General features: G+C 32.7%; 1 protein-coding gene across 2 annotated transcripts; it reads right to left on the bottom strand.

Moving 5' to 3' along the window:
* Positions 751 to 18,590, bottom strand: LOC109728692 (HEAT repeat-containing protein 6). 2 transcript variants are annotated; one of them, XM_020259164.1, is made up of 29 exons: positions 18,372 to 18,590; positions 18,161 to 18,253; positions 16,813 to 16,982; positions 16,187 to 16,460; positions 16,041 to 16,108; positions 15,668 to 15,741; positions 15,235 to 15,578; positions 14,834 to 14,913; positions 14,702 to 14,753; positions 14,409 to 14,562; positions 13,752 to 13,839; positions 13,573 to 13,675; positions 13,411 to 13,501; positions 12,477 to 12,574; positions 9,936 to 10,133; positions 7,546 to 7,797; positions 7,344 to 7,439; positions 6,844 to 6,938; positions 6,323 to 6,386; positions 6,138 to 6,225; positions 5,992 to 6,062; positions 5,280 to 5,365; positions 5,090 to 5,180; positions 4,489 to 4,562; positions 3,636 to 3,742; positions 3,088 to 3,206; positions 2,929 to 3,006; positions 1,803 to 2,030; positions 751 to 1,045 (listed from the first exon to the last, which is right to left on the bottom strand). In XM_020259164.1, exons 1-29 carry the CDS (start codon positions 18,552 to 18,554, stop codon positions 977 to 979), a joined length of 3,588 nt encoding a protein of 1,195 aa, XP_020114753.1. In that variant the 5' UTR covers positions 18,555 to 18,590; the 3' UTR covers positions 751 to 976. The 2 variants fall into 2 exon arrangements, with proteins under 2 accessions (XP_020114753.1, XP_020114752.1); XM_020259163.1 differs by having other exon boundaries at positions 15,235 to 15,585; positions 15,672 to 15,741.

The following is a 22,056-nucleotide window of genomic DNA, read 5'->3' as shown; positions in this document are numbered from 1 at the left end:
TGGCAAACGAAATAAATATCTTTTGACCGAAATATTTTGTCCCGATAAAACTTTACTATTTCCGATTATCCCAGAATAGCTTGATGTAAACTATTCCACCCTTTTGGTGAAAGAGTACTATTTTAAAATTTAATTCCAAACTTTATTAAAATTATAAATTAAATTAATATTTTTATTAAAAATTATGTACTATATTAAAACATATTATTTATATTTATTACTAAATATTATAATAAATTATACTTAAATATTGTAATAAATTATTTTATTAAATTTTATTATAAATTATTTTTATTAAATCTATTTTCTATCAAATTCAACCATTATTTTTTCCACTATCTTCTACAATTCCATAAAATTAACCAAACACAATTTTAATTATTTCTGAAAATAGCAGCACTACAAACTAAACGCAATTTTACTTTTATTCTTGACTATTTCGAAATAGTAAGTTATTCTAAGAATAAAAAAAATATATCCTAATGTTCGTTATTTCCGAACCAAACAGGGCCTAAGAATCCAAGGGTTAAAAAATTAGTGGCAGACACTATTTATATAATATTGATAGTATTCTAGCTTGACTAACTTTTAGGTACAAAATGTTCCCCAACATAGGCCTGCAATAGTGCAATGCATAGACCCCAAGTTCGAGAGAACCCTCACTGCAGGGTAGTAATATCTAAGATAGCTGAAATTACTATTAACAAAACATAGTATAATATAGAAAAGCTGATCATGCAGACGCCAACAGGATCAAACGTAATTGTCAGTAGCTCTATCATTAGCACTGGTCCTTGATGTTTTAGTAGTACTAAAATTAATAAATATCATTATGGCACTCAGATTGTATAGCTAGGCCAAATTTGCTTAACGTAATGGTAAACAAAAACGATAATTGGCGCTTTCATACGTACCCAAACATGTCGATGGTGTTTCTCGCGATTGAAGGTCTCTTTGACAATAATGTTGTTCAACATTAGCAACAGGCAACAGCATGATGAAATATCAGGCCTTCAAGATTCTCCTCATACCGCCTGCCAATTCCCTGTAAAGAAAATGGAGTTGTTTAACTTTTAGATCAGCGCAAAGTTTCAGAAGAATTTAGACTCAAGAGTTTACCTTCCAAGATAGATAATTACGCAAAGGCAAATGGAATTATAATTGCCAACAATCGATGCACGGAAATGGATTACAGCTCAATTGGTTCATAATTACCTCATGACGAAATATATAGTACAAAACCTGTAACATCCAATAGTCCCACATCGAATAGAAACATGATTCTCATCGGATTATAAGAGGCCTTGCATCCTAGTAATAATAATTGGGCTTAAACATTTTGGACCGGTGGTTTGGATCCAACAAGTTATTATTATTAGCGGGTTGGATCTTTACAAAAACAATTGCTACCACAAGTAGCACCAGGGATACATTTTTTTCTGCAGTAAAGAATCCACATAATGCTTAAGAGTTTGCGAAGAAAAAGCACCTGCTGGCATAATTAATATACATCTTATAATCAAAATCAGCTTTTACAAAGAGCACGATAGGTTACAAACAGTTTAACAAACCATTTTCTACATTACAAAGAAAATGAAATAAATGTTGCATCTATCATGATTGTTCCGAACATGGAGAGTTGGTTGCTTTAGAAGAAATATAACTTCTGCAAACACCAGATATTGATTGTGTACGAAGTGATTCCTATTGAATATTCCAAAAGCTGCTAAATTAGTAAATCTTTGTTACAATAATAACAGCAGCGAGGAGAAGATTAATCATTGATGATATAGGTTGCTTGCCAAATTTTCGAATCTCTGAGCAATGGTTTGGTGATTATTGCGTTTATAGAGATCAAGCAAGGAGTTGATAGCTCGAAATAACATCATTTTATTTGGTACATATGATAGTGAAGAACCGCCATCCTCCTGCTTATCCCCATTACTAGCCTTGCTAGCCGAAGGATGGTTGTCTTCCTCCTTTAAAGATAAGAGCAACAACTTCAACCACTCCTCCAGAAAAGATGCTTTCTGAAGAAAAAAAAACAAAAAGAAGAAAAAAATGGCATGAAAATTGAGAAATATACCAAGAAGTTTAATCATAAGAAAGACGATACTGGAGAATTTTTTCCATGAGAAAAAAAGTGATACTGAAAAAAAGTGATACTGAAGAACGCATATATAGTTAGTGTTCTATATAGAGTCCAATAGTTCATCGACAGTCGCAAATTAAACTATCCACAGCAACATATTATGATTATATCATTAAGACATCGATTTTGGTCTACACTAGAACTTGGTATCTATACATTCATTGGAAGATTGCCTACTTGCTTCCCCAACAGTAGTTTACTTTTCCGTTTTATATATCTTCTCATCTACTGCTTTCTGAGCGAGGAACACAACAGGTTTTATTGTTAGTTGAATGATTTCAATCATAAAGCTTATAGAGCATCCCTGCAAAACCGGAAAAGTAGTGAAACTCTATTTAAACTACAAGTTGATATGAGTACAGATTCACATAAAGTTCAAATTGTATGCCCATTCCAGATTGCAGATTCCCTTTTTAAATCTAATTGCTGAATTCAAGGGTTCTGAAGGCAAAAGGATACTATTCTGCCTCATGTCATTCTATCCATGTTTAAACGAATATTTGTTTGAACGAAAATTTGAAAAAAAAAAAAAAGAACAATAATAAAATTTGGCGAGTACTAGAACAAGAAATACTCCACAAGTACATGTTCATAAACTTATAAAAACGATGCTATAGCAACTACCATTTCCAACACTATTCAAGATGCCCAAAAATACTGTCGACTACAAAGAAGAATATTCATCATTGCATAGATTTCACCCAATACTGTTGCTAAAAATGTTATATGGAAATAATGAAGCTAAACGGCATCCAGAAAAAAGGATTCATCCATACCTTGACAAGAAAATCCTTTAAAGCTTGATCATCCGTAGATGAAATGAAACCAAGAACATGCAAAGTAGAAAACATAAGCTGGCGAAAGAGAAGCTATATAGGTCAGTTAATTGATAACAAAAAGTTCCTCAAAAGTCTTAATACATCAATAATTCCCACCTGCTTTTCGAGATTGCCCTTATATTTGAAGCTTGAAGGTGATGAAGAGTAGTTTGAATTCAACGACTCAAGCACATTAATGAGACCTTGAAGAATGTCCGAAAAAGAGCTCCCATAATCTGAAGTGCACCAAAACAATTGCGTGAAATCTTAAAGATGCACCTGAGAGAACCCATATATCTTAAATAATCAAAGTTGCTATGACTTCCCAACAACATATAGAGTCTTTCTGGGCATCCTTTCAAAATAGAACTTTCAAAAAAAATTCATTATGCTACAATGTCCCCAAATAGTTAGAAAGTTACATTTTATTTTGTTTTCCTTATCATTTCTTTTTCATCTCAAACAAATTTTTGCCCCCACACCCTCAACAAAAACAGAAAAGAAAAAACTCTTCCTTTTTTGTTTGAATGAAAAGGGAGGAAATATAGGCACAAAATCCTACATTTCACACAACAGAAAACACATAACAAACGTGGACATGCACCCACACATGAGCGCACACCATGCACAGAGAGAGAGAGAGAGAGAGAGAGAGAGAGCTTAACCAAGCCTTGATGCTGGCACAGCTAATGCAACAGCAGCATGGATCCTAATCTTATAATTGGTCGAGTCACGAAGAAGCAGCAGAAGAATGCTAAAAACAGCTGGTGCCCTGTTAAAAATGCTCAGATGACAAGCTACAATCACTAGGCTATCAATTGTTATGTCAATACTCAATATTTGATGAATCAAACAAAATCACAACAGATAAAAAAAAATAGTTCAACAGAAAAGACGCCTACTGTAAGAACAATTTTTAATGTTCACCATCAAAAGAAAAGTGCGGCCACAAACTCATAAGCAGAATAAATCCAGCTGGGCTGCCCTCGAAATCAAATTTACATAATAAAATGCAATGTATCAATGACAACGATAATAAGTACCAGCAAGCGATAAGTGTGTCTAATTGCTACGGTTCATTTGTAATATATGTGCCAACAAGCGATAAGTGCATATGATTGCAGAATTATTTAGGCTGTGGATGGGAAGATGATCAGTTGAAATCACAATCTCGACCGAGCAGCTAGCGAAGAGGCATGGCGGTACAAGATGGAAGTCATCTTATTTCAAGATAATGAGGAAAAGTTCTAAAAAATACTTCATAAGTACAGGTGTGAGAAAATTACAAAGTTATGAAAAATAAGATAGGAAAAAAAATGATGGGCACCAAAGAAACAAATTTCTTGAAGCAATAGGAAAAGTTTCCACAGCTTTCTGATAAAGAGAACAGATTTCATGTTTCAAGCAAGAACAAAAATTTTAAGTATCTAACTATAGTAGAGTAACATAGACTTTGCGAATTTGCTATTTCAATGACATAATAATAGTATTACCCTCTGAAGTAGTAAGATTCCTTACCACGACACTTCATGCAGCTTCAAAGCCTCATTCATGAATAAATTGCTCAAAGCATGGCAAACATTCCACTGGACCTGAATAAAAAAAAAGAAAAAAAAAAAGTCAAGTAAAAGTTAGTAGCAAAAGAGTTGATCTGACAACCTGACAGAAATCCAACAAAATTAGGACTACTTTGCTGGGTCAAGAAATAGTACTTATTGCAGTTACTTAAAAGAAACTATAACAGTATCAAATCATCAGTATACGCATCCATCTTTGAAACTAGATGCCTGTTTGGGAAAAGTTTCTCAACACTGAATAGCAGCAACCATGCATTCAGCAAATAAAGTTTAGGAGATTTTGCAGTGATGAGAGCCAAATTGAGCTAAAGCAAAACCTCCACTTTAAAGCTCATGCATCTCAGCTTCTATGGCATGGGGAAGCTGTAGGGTAGGATATTAACAAAAATATGTTTAATGCGCTTCAAACAGCTTTACTTAGAAATCCCATCTACATGAGTTCAAGACCGATCAAACAGGACGTAAAGACCCAGTCATAATCTATTAGCCATATGAGCTATTTCAAGCCATCATTAGTTTAGAGAAAACCATGATAAATGTACCTTTACATTCCCAGTGGTCACACATGAAACAAACGCTTGCACCATTCTTTCTAGCCAATGAGAATCTCCATGTGATGCTGACACTGAACCACTGCTTGCAATAAGGAATTCACAAATCACTTGTTTTACCAATGTAAAAGTTTCTAGCGACATAGCACACACAGCAGATGAACATAAAGTTCGAAGATACCTTGGCAAATGGGTAACAGAAGAATGGTCATCAAATTTGATAAATCTTGACAGATTCCCAAGAGCCCTTACAGCATTGGACTTGATCTATAACAAGTGTATTCCCTTCAGTTTAGGACTCATGAATAAATACTAAAACTGCAGAAGAGGGATCCTAAAAGAATCCAGCTCATGTGCAAAAAAGTAACATCTAAACCTAGTACTTATATTACGAGGATATTTCATATCAAGCCACAATACTGGGTTCAAAATGACAGAGAAATGCTTTCGTGAACCAAAGGAGTTGGTACAAAAAGGTGAACTTTATTCATAAAGGGACGACATGCTATAATTCGTGCAACAGTCACCATGAAGGACACAAGGAAGAGGACAGGCAACAATATAAATTAGATAAAAAAGTAAAAAGCAATATGGAACGACTGACCAATGGATGTTACATGTGATTAACAGATTTATAAAGCAATATTGCTTAACCAATTTATAAGCCAATATTGATCAAGTATACACATCTATGTTCGATTCAGTGAACCAAAGAAAATTAAGATATACGACAATATCAGTAAATCAAATGCAGCAATATCAGTAAATCGAATGCGACAATATCATAAATCGATAATATGCCATCTAATTTCATAAATAGGCCAAAATGGCAGCTGAAGGAGCAAAAACGCATTTGTAACAGTACATGGGAAACCTGAATGCTGAATTCTTACTTTATCGCCATCTTTAGTTAATCTCAACGCACTTTCCGCTAATAAAGGAATGATAGACTCTGTTAATTCATCTGCATGTGACAATTTACTAAGTTAAATCAACCTGAAATAACATATGCCAGATAAATTTAAATGTCAGAAAGTACCTGCATAACTCTCCTTGCGCAATTCAGTGAAGTTATAGCGAAGAGAATCACAAATATTTGCTAAAGCCCATGATGCAGTAATGCGCACCTAAATGTTGATAAGAGAAGGATTCATATTACTGGATAGTAGAATATAATATTATAATACAAACTAAAATTTAGAGAAAAATGGGAATGATACATACTGAGACTACTGGATCATGTGTATTAAATTCAGCTGCATGAATGATATCATTCAGCACCCTTGATCTACAAACAGGAACAGTTAATTGACAGATTATTAGCACCTATATCAATTATTTCCATACAAGGATTAAATTACAAGTAGTCTTTGAAGGTTGATTCTGATTTCAATTATGCGCTTAGACATTCAACTGTAGCAAATTGGTCAAGTTTATTCCACATAACAATTAAGTTATGTGTCATCAAAAGAAGGCATCAAGTCAACATCAATGTTAGAATTGAAACCTAAAAAGATTGCCATGTTGGTAAATTACTAAATTCTAACAATGATACTGATGTGGCTTGATATAGAGAATAATTTAATCCTGGAACTAAATTGTTACGTCAGCCGAACTTCAGGGACTAAATTACTAAAACTGAAACTTCGAGGACATGACTGAAATCAGGATCATACTTCAAAGGACTAAATTTGTAACTAACCCTATTTGTACCTATAAGCATCCAAGAAAGTCTAGCATATTACTTGGACATAATTTGAGGAAAACTAGCAATTACGCCAATTGCTCGACATGCAGCTGATCTGACTGATGGAACTGTATCATTTAGTGCTGCAGTGACCTACACAAAATAATCACAAAATACTCACTGACAACATAAACACAACAAACTTGAAAAAATTTCCTGAGGCCAAAATGCAGGTAACACTGTAGATAACTATATACTGTAATTTGCACTTTGCCCCCACTAACAATCAAAGCCTATAGATAAACCCTCAGTTTACCACAATATCCTGAACATTAGCACCCTAAGAAAGAGGAAAAAGGAGAATGGGGTTTAAAGTACTAACATAAAAAAACATATAAATTTAGGGGGATATCTCTATGTTTTAATTATTGAGGGAGGCATAGTGCAAATCTAGATATATTCAGGGATTTTATCTGCATTTTAGCCTTTTTTTGTTTCAATGTTTATGTTAAGATACATCTGGTTTCCAAATATAAGCAAAAGAATTTCTGAACCTACAGATGTAGATAAAATGAATTCTTGCTTGTCTTCAGTCAGAGAGAAGAAAACGGCTGAAGTCATTCCAGCAAAACATGTGATTGCTGCTGCCCTGACCTAAACAGAAATTATATGACCCACTAAGCTCGCACAGGAGAAGAATGCATAAAAAGGAGTATGCAAAAGAAGAAATTAAGCAAACGGTGGAAAAAAGTATAAGCACCATAGGGGAAGTATGTGACGAAGCCCGGGGAAGAAGCATTTTAATTGCTTCATTCCACTGCAGAATCCCAGATAAGATATCTGGTGTATAGCTTTCCAAGGCTTCTGGACTTTCAAGTTCATAAGAAGGGGCAGATGAAATCTTTATCTTTTTGGTGTAGTCGGAATCTTGTTGGATATCCAGTAATCTGCATTCTAGGAGGTCACCAGCTCCTTTAAAACCAGATGCTGCACGTAGACACGCATCTAAAACCTAAAATCATAAGCCAGATTCAAATTCTGGGGTAATGTAGAAAGACTACTACAAAAAGGTGCTTAACTTCATTGAGCATAGAGTACTAAAAACAGTAACTGATGCCTTCTCTGTTGAAGTAGCAGGTTCATACAACTTTTCACAATAAATGTTATTACTTAAATACAACAGGTCGATGTCTAACAGAGTTTTTAGTTTCTTCTTTGATATAGAGAGACCTTTAACATATTGAAAAGCAGAATTCATTGGCAACCTTATTAGGCTCATCCCCCTGGCTGTCAGACACATCCATGTTTAAATGTTTAAGATTGTATAAATTAGAAATTCAGAATTCACATTGCCACCAACTAAAATAGTGGAAGAACAGCAAATAACATTCACGAAAGATGTTATTTGCTGTCCTTCCAGGATATAACTATACAGCCATTTTAAATTGTTGCAGATATATGACGTAAATTAAGTTTAACTTTAACTACAGTTTGCCTTCAAACTTAAACTACCATCCAAAGTAAACAAAGAAATGTGAGCATTTTGTAAAAATTCCAGCCCTCAAAATGCTAAAACAACAGAGTAATAACAGCATGAAAGCATCTAATAGAAACTATGGGCCGCATCCAGGATGTGTTTAGTAAGGCGGATTGTAAGCCATCCATTTGTTTCCATATAATAGCATCACGTGGGCCAAATCCACTAAGTTCAGTTACGAAATGAAATCTCCATTCTGATCAAAGCATTCTATTGAATGATTTCCATTCAATGCTGTTTCACGTAAGTGCATTGCATGTAGTGCATTACCAAACAGACTACAGATAGATCCACCAAAAATCACCATATGCTTCATAAAATGTCCTTATTTTGTGAATCTTAGCCTAAAACCGAAATATTTCTTGATATTTCTTATAGGCTCCGTTTGGCAATGGAATTATGTCACACGGGATAAATTTTTTTATCCTTGGTATATCTCAATATTCTAGAATAGAGAGGAATACCAATAATTTTTTGTTTGGATTTATATTAACTTATACTAGGGTATAAGCAATATGATGTTTGGTTAATTTCTTGAAAGAAGAGAGGAATAGTAAAAGAAAGTTAATTGAATTTTTCTTAAATGCCAATTTTGCCCTTATGAGTGTCTCACATTCATAGCATGTGTTATAGAATATATAGCACATGAAAAAATGTAAAATATATTTTCAATAATTGTAAAAAGTAATTTATTAATCAACATGATTAAGAAATAATCTTTATTATATATACAGTATAATATATATGCAAGTACTATTACAGTAATTAAATTTATACTAATAATATATATACTAGTAAATACTATATATAGAAACGGGATGGGAGGATGGAGTAAAGTAGGGATACGGGGGTCGAGGCGTCATAAATAGAGAGGTGCGTGGGTCGAGGCATTAGAAAGAGAAGGAAAAAAACCATTGTTTATTGCCCCACCCCTGAATTCACCAAGGATAAACTTTATTCTAGGGGTGGGGGCAAATATAACTAACGGGTTATTCCAGGATCAACTGGAATAACCCGCTTTGACCAGAATAAATTATACCTGACAAATTTTATTTTGTTTAGGAGAATAATAAGGATAAAAAGTGTTATTCCTCAAATGTTCCGTTACCAAACAGAGCCATAAACTTTATCTTACTGTAGCTGCCTTCCTGCTAATGCAGAGTTAGCTGAATGCTTCTATGTCAATACTGTCATCACTTTTTTTCGATAGAGAATGATTTGGCTGCCGACTAAGCATACTTCTACACGTCCCAAATCCCTTTCTACACCTAGATACTAGTTGTGAATCTTGCTTAACAAGCTCTGACCCATCACATCCACCTCCATCTTGCCATTCAACTAAGGTAGGTTACCATTAGGTTGACAACCCTAACTTGAGAAACAAAACTAATCTGTACAAATGGTAATACTATGCCTTCGTGTCTTGCACCACCTGTGACCCTACAGTTGTAAAAAAAAGATTTTTACTACTGCACCACAAAAAAATGCCATCAAATATATTAGTATTGCATGAGAACCACCATCTTGATGAAGATAAAAAATATAAATGTATCACCAAACAATAAGAATATTTGAGTGTAAACAGCTATCACAAGAATACAAAGAGATATTACCTTAATACCAGCCACGATGCTCTTCTCTGCGGTTGACCCTACTGTTTTCTCAATATCTCCTTTCAATGACCGAGAAACAACTCCATAACTAAGATCACCAAGATTTTCTATCTGCAGTAAGTCATTAATGATAGCTAAAACTTGCTTCCAGGTTCTCTTTACAGTGCTAGGGTAATTGTGAGATACTGCTCTAAGTGCCTGTAAACATATCAAAAGGCATTTTAAGAGACAAAAGGAAGAATATGTTAGTAGAACTGCAGAAAAGATGTCTTGAAGAATGTTGTTGATTAAACCATTAACATATAAAAGCTACGCCACCTTTTACATAAACTTAGTGTGTTGACAACTATTTCTCAGTAGTTTCCAATCAGTAGGTGTTGAATACAAGAACTCCAAAAACATAGTATACTCAGAGAACAATGGGAATGAAAGGAGGGTGCAAAAAAAGAGAAAGAAGAAAGGAAGAGCATGATTTTAGAAAAAAAAAAAAAAGTATACAGCTAAAAACCCTTCATTATATTGCTTTTCAGTTGATGACTTGAAACCAAAGGAGAGTATCGACAACGAAGAAGAAAATGAGAAAAAGATGGCATCTAAGGAACCAAAGAGAACTGTAATAAAATTATCAAAACATTGCTGAAGATTTATTTTGTGACCCATATTGAGGCCTTTCTTACTAAAACCAAACCCCTTCAATGAGATATGTTCCAAGTAATTTCACCTAGGTTCAAAATTCTCAATACTGAATTTTAAAGCACAACACAAAAGCATACTACTGGGTGCTTCTTTGGTAGAAGGCCCCAGTGTTACTTTTCAGCTTTGGAAAAATGGAGCTCTAAAGTGCTTCCTTTTTCCTCTCTCTCTCTCTCTCTCTCTCTCTCTCTCTCTCGCTCTTTGAGCTCTACGGCATCAAAGTGGAAAGCATTCCAAATTAAGCCTCAGCACTCAGATTTTGTAACAAATTCCACCAAAAACAAGTAACATTTCCTTCTTTCCAACAGAGTGACATTTGATATGAAGAGAGCTCAATCTATGACAAACATATATAGCCCAATCAAGAGAAAGTGGTCTGCCAGCCAAACTGGGTCTTCCATGGGGACAACCACCAAATTTGGCTAGTGAGGGATAACACAAACCAAATAGCTAACATAATGAGCTCACAAACCTATTCATATAACTAATCTAATGATATTGAAATCGTATTGGAATTATATTGCCGCAAAGTTTTCTTGCTGCAAATTATATTCCTGAAGAAATATCTTTCAAATTAACAAACCAATCCAAACCACTCAAGGGCCCGTTTGGCCTAACTGCTGGAGAAGTGATTTCTGTAAAATTGATTTTGGCTTAGAGAACTGATTTTGGTTAAAAGTTGTAGAACGTTTGGCTGAGTTTAGATGGAAAGCGATTTTCCTGAAATAATTTTGTAAAAACTGTTTGGCAAAAAAATTTTGCTATTTGCAAATAATAATTTTTTAACTAAATTTTATTTTAAAATAATTTAACATTTGGATTTAAATTTGAAATTTGAAATTTAAAACTTAAAATCTGAAAAAAAAATTAAAAGTTGATATTTTAATTTAAAATGTTAGTTTGATAATTGAAAATTTATAATTTAAAATTTAAAAATTTAAAATTTGAAATTTAAAATCTAAATTTAAATTTTAAATTTCAAAACTCGAATTTTAAATTTAAATTTCAATTTAAATTTAAATTTTAAATTTTAAATTTTAGATCTAAATTTTAAATATTAAATTTAAAATTCAATTTAAATAAAAATTTAAATTTAAATTTTGATATTTGAATTTCGAAATTTGAAATTTGAAATTGAATATCTAAATTTTAAATTTCAAAATTTAATAGTTAAAATTTGAAATTTGAAATTTAAAATTTAAAAAATTAAAATTAAAATTTAAAATTTAAAAAAATTAAAGATTTAAAAATGGAATTTAAATTTAAAATTTGAATTCAAAATCAAAATTAAAATTTAAAATTTAAGTCCAAAATCATAATTGGATTTCAAGAAGCAAGTGTTAGCTACTTCTGATTTTGGGCCTCGAAAATCAGAAAACTGATTCTAAAAATCAGAATCAGATTTTGAAAAGAGGTTGTCAAACGCCCTATTGAAGGAAAAATTACTTTTGGCCTTAAATCACTTCTCAAATTCTAGGCCAAACACTGACCAAGTTTGATTCAATCTAATCAAAACCTGTGAACTCCAAACAATCCCAGATCATTCAATCCAAATATTAGTGAATTCCCCAAAGCTAAAGTGGTTTAAGATCCGATCCTAAATTATTATTAAATAGGTGGGCATACATTATCATAATAGAAAATTCTTATTAACTGATCTCCGGCCTTACAAAGAATTTTGAATAAGTAAATTGTTCATCAAATCTCAGCAGATTGCCATGTAGCTAAAAGCAGCCTTTCCTAAATTCCCCACTAAAATGTCCATCCCTAATATGTTTTCTTTTGTGAGCTCAATTTAATTAAGAATGAAAGGAATCTTGAAGCAACAAAAGAAGAATGATAATATACCTGGAGAGATTCAAGTCTAATGCTTGGATGCATTCCCCTCTCCGTACATTGGAGTAAAACAAGCAGTACATTTGATTCTTGTTGGGAACGTTCAGAACCTGAGAAAGCATAGGATCTTGTCAGCCCTTCTCCCACTAAAGTTATATCACACTCTCAACTTTCAACCACATTCGGTATTCTTCAGAAGAAATAAAGTTTCACACATACACTAAAAGTTATTTGAGTTTTTTATACTCAAGAACATACAGTCCAGATTATCCAAGAACATATGTGGCTAAAAATTTCTATAATCTAATACTAATACTCCAACAAATTTCGTTCCCGAGTCAATTTCTTCAATTTTTATTAATCCGAAGGCTCTTTAATATTTTATTCTATTTAAAATTACTACTCAAGTACACTGGTGATTATAAGCAAAACAAGACACCGGAGTAAAGAAGAGATGTTATTCATCAAAATAAGAATTACTTAGATAAGAGTTCTCTTAGGTTCCTTACTATCCAGTATTCACTAATCTGCTATCTATAGATAAGATGACAGAGGTCCAAAACAGCATGTCCTTTGAGAGCAGCAATAAGTGTGGATTCACCGAGTCATAACTACTGTTTTAATTCACATGTTCCTCCCATTTGTTGTTACGATTGTGGCACATAGGTAAAGATATGAGCCATGTTAAACTTTCTTAATCATCTGTCACATGTGCATCCACTTAATTAATTGTTTTCATTGTATTATAAATGAAGTACCAATAAGAAGATATCTTTTGTTTATAATCATGCATGACATGCTTCAATTATAAGGTAACTTGCATGCCAAATGTCTCATCAGCATTTTGTTTTGTTTCAATTCTTCCATGTACCATGTTCCACAATACTAACATTAATTAGCCTCAAGTTTTTTAAAAAAAATTAAAGTAAAACTAAAACAAACTGACCTTGTGAAGTATCTTCTTCAAGCAATTTTAAGACATCAAACAAAGGAGGTGTTTTAGAAAACGCTGTCCCCAAGCAACTAAGCACATTAACCTGTTGTATGTGCATACGAAATCAAATAAAGAAAATACAGAAGTCTTTTCAATGAAATTTACAAAACTAACCAAGAGCGTGTATTGCTCCTTTTTCACTGCATGGTCCTCAAATATCCGAGTACACAGAGATTGAAGAACAGTTGGCAGCAACTCTCTAGGCATTCGAGCATATCTGTTTACAAGCCACAAGCATTAGGCAATAGCCGTTTCAGTAGAAGGGAAATTAGTCTGTGAATATTAGATCATACGGTGTAGCCGATATCACAAGAATGAGCATTTTAAATAATCCTGCTAGCAACCCGCTGTGAGTTTCATGTCTTATTAAGTATAATATGCCTGCAAGATTAATGCAACGAAATATCAAACAGGAATAAAAGTAAAGATACAAATTAATGCAAATGTAAAAGGATCAAACTAAGGGCAAGAATGATCTATGAAATGGGAGATTTTTAAACTACGAGACAAGAACTGAAAAACAGAAATAGATTAACTAGAATGAGAGATGAAAAGCAAAAGCACAGAAATTGTTGAAACGAGACGACTAAAATATTTCATATCTTGAGGGATGCACAGCAGATTGTCAGCGAAAGAGGGAGAAACTAGGGAATAACTAGGTCGGTGTAAAATCTACCAAACAGAGATAATTTTGAAAATAGCGGAAATATTAGGCAGCCAGCGGAGTCACCATAAACTTCGTAAAATCACATGAAACAGTATGATTCCTCAGTAATTATTTATCTGATTAGGAACTAAAGCAACAAAACCTTGGATTATAACAAAAGGTGATAAAGTAATACCAGTATATACAAAAAAGATGATGTAAAAGTTCGCAAGGTAATTACAATTATGTTGTGATCCAGAAAAGACATATTTAGACATGGCTGGACCAATGTTAATTGCAGTACCTGTGTGCAATTGCATAAGTATTTGCCCGAGGGAGCTAGATAGTGTAGTAAAAGATCCACATTTAGAAGTTTCTTTGTATTCTGCTACTTGCGATAAAACAACAGCATGCCCCTCTACCATGGCAGCAATAGTTGAAGCAGCTTCAATTCGTATCTATGGATGATGGAAGGAATGACAATCAAATATGAAAACTTGAGGTCAAAACAAAAAAAACTTTTAATAGAAAAAGAAAATACATAAAAGTTATTGAAGATCAAAACAAAGGTATATCAGCATCATCCAACAACTGTACCTTCATCACAGGATCAAAAATAAGAGATGTCATAAGAGTCGCCTGATACTTCCTGGGGAAACAAGCACCATTAGAATTGGAAGTAAAATGCAGAAAATAATGTACCGAGGAAAGATGCACTACGAATTCTACCTTGGTTCAAGTACATCTTTCTCAGGCAATAGTAGTGACCAAAGCGAAGTGAGTAACTTTGGATCAGCATGACAAAGATCCTATGTATACAGAACAAAAACAAATAGACATTAATTAAATCAGGTTAGTCAAAGGATTATTTGAGGATCCTATGTTCAAAGGATTATGAAACATCATTAGTCTATAGAAAATTAAAATAATTACAGGTTGTCATATTAATCTTCGGGCAGATATATGGAAACAAATAGACATTAATTAAATCAGGCAAGTAAACAAAATGCATGCCCAAAGGAAAACAAATTCGGCAAATATATGTAAAAAGAAACAACTGAATACAGCTATAACAGTCTCCGAAAAACTAAGAAAACTGTAGGGTAGCCAATGGATGAAGTCATATATACCTGAATGCAAGAAATTGCTGCTAATCTAGCCTTTGAGCTTCGGAAACGGTCTCCAATTTTAGCATATCCATCACTATCACTATGATCTGAGTCAGATGATGTAAAATCATATCTTGAAGACTCACAATCTGAAGAACTCTGAAGATCCATCGAATTAGTCCGTGTTTCTTCTCGTTTACGCAGGTGAGGTGGTCTATAAGTGCCATGATCATTCCTTCTAGACGGTCCAGATCTCAAATCTTGAGAGCCACCTACTTTTTCCTTCAAGTCAGTGGCTGCAGGCGGTATGGATGACCTACTGGGGAGCCCATACATGAAAAACATTTGCAAAGTTGCCACAAAACCTGCCACCTTCCATTTTTATAGGTGATGTAAACACTATGGGAAAATATCATATTGCTTAACAATTAATGTGACCTAGAAGATTGTATACCTACATGCCCAGAAAGAGAACCTTTAGGTTCTGAAAGAACCAAATGGAGACAATGAAGAAGGGTGGCATAAAATCTGCAAAAGAGATAAAATTTTAGAGTTCTAGCTACTAGTTTTTACAGGCATTATACAGGGAACAGAAGTCTTCTGTGCAACCCCACAGTATGAAGGATAGGTAAAAAGCCAATCCAATTTCACCAAGTGGCACCTAATAAGGACAACTTTTATTTTGACCTCTTACTGCTTGAAATTACTGAACAATCTTACCTAGCAAATCTGCCATGGCTTGTACGACTGGCATGTTACCTATTCAACATGGTATAGGTGGTACACAGAAAAATTCTCTTCTACAGGACATTCAATTATACAAGTACCTTGACATGTCATTGTTCTCTATGAAAAGGTTCTTTGATGCCAAAAAGTCCATAACTTTCCTCAAAACCTAAAAGAGGACAGAGATTTATAGATATTATTTGTAGAAATCACAACTCCAATAAAGAGGGGGAAAAAGTGTACTCACCTCAACTATAGATTGCCATAGATTTGCAGAGAGAGAAGAATCAGTCCAAGATAATATATCTCCTACCATTGAAAGTGCAAGGGTCTGCATTTCCCATAAGCTGTTATATCTCATACTTCTAGTTCCAGTATCCCGAGGAGAAATATCAGCCCCATTTGACTGGTAGGAGTTAAGTAGCTCGCCGTGCAGGCATGAAATGATAGAGATGAGGATTCTAACTAATTGAGAAGACTCTATTGATAAATTCGTTCTTCCATAAGCCTTGACTATAAGTCTGAAAAGAATTAACAATAAGAATTAAAAATTTCAGTGATGATAATACATGCTAAATGAGACACAGCACTAGGTGAAGCATCTCCATAATCAGCTTCTTAATTCAAAGAGAGAACTCAGGTTATGACAAATTTCTATTCAAGAGATAGAATAGGTCAAAAACACAGTAACAAAATAGATGTATAACATCACAAGGCTTTTTAAGTCTGATACTTTGCCTCATGGGGTGAAAACAGGTATATTTTGCTAAGAAATGCTATCCATATGCCAAAAGAACAATGAAAATTCAACCTAGGGTATACAGTAGCAGCATAAGAAAGAAGAATGAAAATGTAATAAATACAACAGTTAACCTGAGAATCGCCAAGCATTCGGTAAGGGCATTCACTGAAGCAGTTCTAGAAGAGAAGCTCTTCCTATAAGCACTTCCATGTACACAGTCCAGAACCTCTTCAAGAAAGTTCAGTAACATGATCCATGAAGAGTTAACCTCTAGGTGTACCCTGCAGCTAATATCATGAATCTGTACCACAGTATAGCAACAGTTCAAGCAGAAAATAAGCACATAAGGCAAAAAAAAAAGGAAAAAAAATACTGGGGAAAAATATTGGTGCTAAGCAATTAAGGATAATTGCTTCTCTATAACACTGATACCGTGATACCAGCTAGGACACTTCCCAAGCCATTATCGAGGATAGTGTTCTGCAACTCGCAATAAAACCAGGGGGGTTTATTGTGTTTTAGACTTATCACTAATATCATTTTTTACTTTAAGTATTGCACTCAGCAAGATGAACCTCACCCACACCCTAAACGTTTTAGTTAGTGCATGAGAAATGTGAAGACAAAGAACTCCAATAAAATAGTTGCAACTTAGAAGTCTTGTTCTTAAGACTGATAAGATAATGCTCACTTGCATTACAAGCCATTCACACATCATATAAAAGAGACATAAGTTTTTGCAGCTCAAGGACAAGCATCATATACTGGAAGTAATTAGACAGTGTGGACCAGAAACAAGGAATCACAGCTAGTATCTTGAGCACACTTGTTAGGCAATTACGCGTAAAAGACGAATAGTTGAACTTTCATGTTCTACCGAATATTGAACTGATCAACCTATCTGAACTGGCTAGTGAATTGGCCTCGCTAGTTCCAAGATAAAAAGATTTCAGCATCAGTACAGGAAGGGCAATTAATTTGCAAAATCAAGTTTGAGAAATCACTTATATACTTTATTTAGGATGCATCTAAATAGATGTAAGTAAAACAATGGTGACAAAGGCCAAGTTCATTATATGTACTTCAGTGGTAATCTAGTTAGTTGTCCTTAGGACTGAAACTCTTAAATTCGAAACTTCTTTTAACCTAGGAGTAAACTGCACCACGGGTTCTCGACCTTTTAGCATAGTTTTAATTCGGTCACGAACCTTTCAATTGTTAAAGTGGATCTCTAACATTTGTGTTTGTGTTCCAATTTTACCTTTTTCACTTAAATTCCTCCATCTTCTCCCATTCATCATTACCTTATACACTCAAGAGTATAACAACATAAACAAAGAAACCAGTTCCATTAAACATCAAAGATCGCTAACTCTCTGCGGTCCAATGCTTACAACATCACAATCAACTAATCCGTAATAACTACAACACGAATCCAAGTCACACACATCCACTGAGAAATAGAGAGGGAAGATTTACCAAATGCAAGATGCTAATCAAGGCGCCATCCGCATCCGGGCACTTGGACACCGCCAACGCCAACTCCGCAAGAAGCATCACATCGGAAGTAACCTGAACCCCACCCAAACCAACGCTTCCCCTCTCAGAAACAACGAATCAAACACGAAGTGTGGGAGATAGGAGGTGGGAGAAGATATTAGGGTTAGGGTTAGGGTTAGGGTTACTGCACCTCGTGAGGGGGGAGATCGGCGGCGGCGGCGGCGGCGGCTGCGAGGGCGCCGGAGGGGTGGGAGAGGACGAGGTCGCGGAGGAGGGAGAGGAGGGCGTGGGGAGGAGGTGGAGCTAGGGTTTCGTCTCTGAGAGTGAGGAACGCCGTGCGCCATGACCGGGCGCCGGGCGAGGACGACGCCATTGTCGAGGAGCGGAGACGATGACAGTGGTGGCGATGAATTTAAGTAGCGGGATTTTTTGCATTTACCCCCTTTACATATTTTATTTCATAACTTGATCCCAAATAATTTGAATTACAAAAAAGGCCTTTTCTTGCATTTAGGCTCTCCAGAAAAAAACACAAATAGCCCCACAAAATTTATATTTGTAAAATTGGTCCTATCCCTGCCACGCTAACGCCACGTAAACATGGATGGTCGGTATTCGTTAAGTTGAATACGGTGAATGATTCGTCATATTTTTTTTATTTTTCTACCACAGCATTAAGTAATATTTAGGGTTTAAAATTTATGAAGGATTCGGTGAACCATTCATCGTATCCAAATACGATAAATGATTTATCATATTCAACTTAACCTAGACTACCACGCCCATGCGGCGCTCGCGTGGCGCTTGCATAGCTGGAATAGTACCAATCTTACAAATATAAATTTTGTAGAGTTATTTATAAAAAAAAAATTTAAGAGAGCTAAATGCAAAAATAAACCCTTACAAAAATGATCCTACACACTACACATGAACACCACATTGGATAGTTGGATTGTTAAACACGTTAGTTAATACGATAATTAGTTTACAATATTCAAATAGTATTAAGTACATACAGTAAATAATTTTATTATTTTAATACTATAAAGTGAACACGATAAATTATTTACTGTATTTATGTAAAATGTTTAGTTATTCCTATACTATCCAGCACGGGGCATCATGTGGATAACATAAGATTATTTTTATATTTAAAAATTTTATAAAGTAAATTATGCAATAAAATTTTAATGCAAAAAAAAAAACTAATAAGAAAGAAAAAAAATGTACAAAGCCCCTTAACCTTTATGTACTTACAAATAAATGCATAAACTTTTTATTTTGCTAATTAGATCTTCTAAAATTTATCAAATTATTCAACTCATCGTTTTTTTCATTTTTTTTCATCCGTTTTGATACTATGCACATAATTTTGTAAGACTCTAAAATATAACAAAATTATTTTTCTCCATTAATTAATTATGAGGATTTTTATTGCTTTTTTTATATTATATTATAATAGATAATTACTTTTTTATTTTAAAATTTTATAAAATTATATGCAAGACATACAACTAAAAGGACTATATTTGGTTACTTCAATTAAAGAGAGAGGACTATTAAACTATTTCATAACATTTAGAGGATCTAATTACAAATATTAAAAATTTAGGCCTTTTTAATAAAATAGCCGAAGTACAGGGGGTCTCTGTACATTTTTCCCTTACAGAAGGAAAACCTTTTGGGCTTTGGGTGTTGGATCGCAAATTCCCGAACCCGACCCGACCCAAAAACCACGAAGTCAAACCAAACCTAAATCAAACTACGAAGTTAACCATTTTGGGCTTCGGCCCAAACAATTTAATTTAAATTTAAAATTTTCAAATCAAAAATTTTTAATTTAAAAAGATCGAAATGTACATTCTAATTTTTATATGAATACTAGTGAATTACCCGCGCGATGCTGCGGATATAAAATTATTTTTATAATAAATTATATATTTTTTAATATTTTTATATAGTTTTATAAGTCTAATTATTAATTAAATAAAAAATTATATAAAAATAATTATGCGCAAAGTAAATTTATACAATAATTTATTTTATAAAATTTATATGAAAAGAATTTGAGATAAATCTATCAAAATAATTTAAGAAAACCAATAAATAAAAAAAAATGTTAAAAAAATTATTTAATAAAATTAATTATATATATATCACATATGCACTATTTCTAAAATTTTAGTCCTGAAATTTAAATTCTATATTTTTTATACAGCGATATTTTATGTAATTTAAATTGCATTTATTAGTTAGATTTTATTTACGCGATTTATTACGCGTATTATTAGAATTTAGAGATTTAAAACTTTAAATTTTGAAAAGTTAAATTTGGAAATAAATATTATAATTTAAAATATAAAATATTAAATTTTAAATTTAAAACTTTAAAATTTAAAAATATCAAAATTTTAAATTTTGTATTATATATATATGTGTATGTGTGTGTGTTGTGTGTTAGAAGGAGAGAGAAGAGAGGTTGGGGGACACGTGTCACTCTAAGGTCCCCCCAAACCCTCCTTTAATGTATTATTATTATTATTATTATATTATTAATATATATATATTATATTTATACTAGTGAAATACCGCGTGATGCTGTGGATTTAAATTTTTTTTAATAAATTTTAGTTTTTATATTTTTAAATAATTTTATAAGTCTAATTATTAATTAAATAAAAGTTATATAAAAATAATTTAATAGTTAATTTTATTTAAATAAAATTTATTAAAACGACAACTTATTTTATAAAGATTTATGCGAAAAAAGATTTGTGACAATATATCAAAATAATTTTAAAAAATAAATAGAAGGGAAATAAAATAATGGAAGAATTTGTTTAATAAAATTAATTTTATATTATACACACACGCACCTATATTTTTCTAAAATCTTACTCAATTTAAATATGTATTTTTTTATACATCGATCAAATTAGATTTTATTATGCGATTTTATTAGGTGTATTATTAATAATATATAATTAATTATATTATATACAATGAATTTATTAATAAAATTAATTAATTAATTAATTTCATAGAGTTTAGAGATTTAAAATTTTAAATTTTAAGTTAAAATTTTGAAAATAAATATTATAATTAAATTTAAATTTAAAATTTAAATTTGAAAGTATCAAAATTTTAAATTTGATATCAATATATATATATATTATAATATATATATATATATATATATTATATATATATATATAATATATATATAGGCCATGACTTATTATACTATTATGAGTATTGGAGCCTCGTACTCATAATGTTTTTTCAATGATAGAGCTTCCGAATCGACGATCCACTCCGTTAAATATGATCTTAGAGTATTGAAAACTTCTAGAAAATAAATTTCGTAATTTCGAAATCATAATAAAGGTCCAATCAAGCTGGGCAACAAAATGAGATGGTCAAAATCGAACAGGCCATCTGATACGCGCAAAGCCTCAAAACAACTTATGAGTACGAGGGCGATCGTAACCATAATAGTATAGCTGCCGGCCCTATATATATATATATATATATATATATATATATATATATATATATATATATATATATATATATATATATATATATATAGTTATTTATAAATATACAATAAAATTTAATACAATGATATCACTTAATATTCCAAGTAAATTCCAAGAAGTGAACTTGATAAATCAAATTTTTTTTAAAAAAAAAAAAAAACTAAAAACCCATTCAAAAATGTCTTAAAAAATTTAAGTGCACCAAATCAGTCGTGATTGTCGAGCTTTCTCGTACACTTTCAACTGCAGCAGCTTGATTCAAATGCACCAAACTAGCAGATTAACGGTTGAACCAGCGGACAGAACTTGTTCCAATGAACCACCTTCCTACTT

Source organism: Ananas comosus, linkage group 24, assembly GCF_001540865.1.
Source record: "Ananas comosus cultivar F153 linkage group 24, ASM154086v1, whole genome shotgun sequence".
NCBI lineage: Eukaryota > Viridiplantae > Streptophyta > Magnoliopsida > Poales > Bromeliaceae > Ananas > Ananas comosus.
Note: the sequence above shows the minus strand (reverse complement) of the source record. Positions and strands in the feature narration are given on the sequence as shown.